This window comes from Photinus pyralis, unplaced genomic scaffold (genome assembly GCF_008802855.1).
Source record: "Photinus pyralis isolate 1611_PpyrPB1 unplaced genomic scaffold, Ppyr1.3 Ppyr1.4_LG10, whole genome shotgun sequence".
In the NCBI taxonomy this organism is placed as follows: Eukaryota; Metazoa; Arthropoda; class Insecta; order Coleoptera; family Lampyridae; genus Photinus; species Photinus pyralis.
Window position 1 is genome coordinate 11,437,249 of NW_022170250.1, and position 2,401 is coordinate 11,439,649.

Here is a 2,401-nt window from a genome sequence, read left to right on the forward strand (position 1 = left end):
GATTTACATTAGATGCACTTGTACAAGTTTGTTGATTTCAGAAAGTTTATTACATCGTAGAGCTGGTTGCTTAAGATGTTCTGGAGTGATTCACTGAGGTGGTGGTCCAGTCGAGAGGTACTGTAACGGCGACATTCTAACAGGACATGGCTTATTGTTAATCTGGTGTTGCAGTGTTCGCAGACTGGAGGATTTTCGGATGCCATTAGGTAACCATGCGAGAGGTGAGAGTGGCCTATTCTCAGTCTTCTTATATGACGATTTTGTCTCTTCTTGACATTGGTGGTATTTTGGTAGGAGTTACGTTGACTTGGATTTGGTGCAGTTTCGTGTTTAGCCTATTCCAGTGCTGCTGCCATGTTTTTAGGCTCTCGTCTGATGAGAGATTTTAGATCGTACGCCAACTGCAATTTTTCGATGCGGGTATGTCAGATGATCGAGCTTGTTTTGCGGCTTTGTCTGCATTTTCGTTGCCATTTATGCCGGTATGTGACGGAAGCCAGATTATAGTGACCGCAGTTCCATTGGACGTCAGTCGATAGCATACCTCGTGAATATCTTGGACAATTGGGTTTTGTGTGTAGATGTTCTTTATGGGTTGGAGAGATGAGAGTGATTCGGTACATATGCTTACGGATTTGTTAGTGTGCGTTAAGCTTTGTAGTGGTTTTAGGATGCCGTGTAGTTCGGCAGTGTAAATGCTGCAGGTTTCGGGAAGTCGGTGTGTTGACACGATTGTATTAGTTGTGGTGATTGCACTGCTGACGCCATGTTCTTCCTTGGACGCATCAGTATAAAGAGTTTTGTCAAAGGAATGTCTGTTTATTATTTCGTTGAAGAGAGCTTTAAGGCACGGAGCAGGTGTTTCCTTATGGACAGTTAAACTGGTGTCTAAGTTGGGTAGCAATTTTACCCATGGCGGGGTATTTGAGAGTTTGATGGGAGTTGTATTTGTGAGATGGATATTGTTATTTGGTATAGATTGCAGGATTTGGATAATGGACTGCGGTGTTCTCGGTCTGTTTGTGGGTAGGTACTAGTTCAGTGGAATGTATTAATTTATAAACGGGATGGGTAGGATGTGCAGAGATTCGAGCGAAGTATGATTGTAGAAGACGCTGTCTTCTAATAAATAGGGGGGGTTCAGAGGATTCTACATATATGCTTTCAGAGGGACTGGATTTGAATGCGCCGAGGCAAATTCGTAGGGCTGTATTTTGCACAGTATCAATTGATTTTAGTTGAGATGGGCTGGCTGACGTGTACAATATACTTCCATAGTCTAATTTCGAACGGATCAAAGCTCTGTATATTCTTAGTAGCATCCCTTCTTCCGCCCCCCCCATTGGTGGTGTGCTAGAGACTTGATTAGATTTATTCGCTTTAGACATTCACCCTTTGTATTCTGTATCTGGTGTTTCCAAGTGAGGCGTTTATCAAATGTTATTCCTAAGAGTTTAAGGTGGTCAACTGATTCTAGTTGGATTTCATTCAGATATAATTTGGCTTGTTGGGAGTTGTGTCTTCTGCTGAATTCGATAACTTTGGATTTCAGTGGAGAAAAGTTAAAGCCCGCGCTTCGTGACCAAGTGTGGACTGTATCTAGAGCCTTTTGCAGTAACGTAGATGTAGTGCTTGAAATTTTGCCTTGGCAGTAGAGTATGAGATCATCTGCGTAAATTACATGTTTTACAGGAGGTAGTACACTAGAACATATGTTGTTGATACAGAGGAGAAAGAGAGTGGGGCTTAACACGGATCCTTGTGGGACTCCGTTTTTTGGAAATTGCCTTGCAGAAGTTTTGTCATTTATAGTTACTTTAAAAGATCTATCGTTGAGAAAATGTTGTATAAATGAGTACAAGGGTCCGGATAGACCGAATTCTTTCAGCTTTTCCAAAATAGCGGACCTCCACCCGACATCAAAGGCACTGCGAATATCGAGGGATACTGCTATGACAACGTTCTTGTTTCCAAAAGCTTGAGAAATTTCCGTTTGTAGGATGACGAGGTTGTCGATTGTAGATCGGTTCGGCCTAAATCCTGATTGTGTTTCGTCCAAAAGTTGATGTTTTTCGAGATACCAGAGTAGTCGATTATCAATCATTTTTTCCAGTAATTTGCATAATGTACATGTCAAGGAGATAGGTTTGAAGGAACTGGGATTGGTAGGGGAAGAGTCGTATTTTTTTAATAGGTATGGTGATCGCCTGGTGCCATAATGTCGGGAAGTTCTCTGTGATCCATATCTTATTATAGAGTTCCAGTAATTTATTTAAAGATTCTGGAAGTAGATGTTTTAGAAAGATGGATGGTATGTCATCTGGTCCAGGGGCTGAGTTTTTTAGCGTTGCGAGGGCAGAATTCAGTTCATTTTGATTGAAAGGAAGGTTGATTGAGG

General features: G+C 41.6%; 1 protein-coding gene across 1 annotated transcript in view; it reads right to left on the minus strand.

Moving 5' to 3' along the window:
* The window catches only part of LOC116162351, a 45,560-nt gene extending 43,453 nt beyond the window's left edge, over positions 1 to 2,107 (minus strand). The window contains exon 1 of the mRNA XM_031475968.1: positions 1,820 to 2,107. Within this exon, the coding sequence (XP_031331828.1) occupies positions 1,820 to 2,107 (288 nt within the window). The remainder of the gene's footprint in view (positions 1 to 1,819) is intronic.
* Between the last annotated feature and the right edge of the window lie 294 nt (positions 2,108 to 2,401).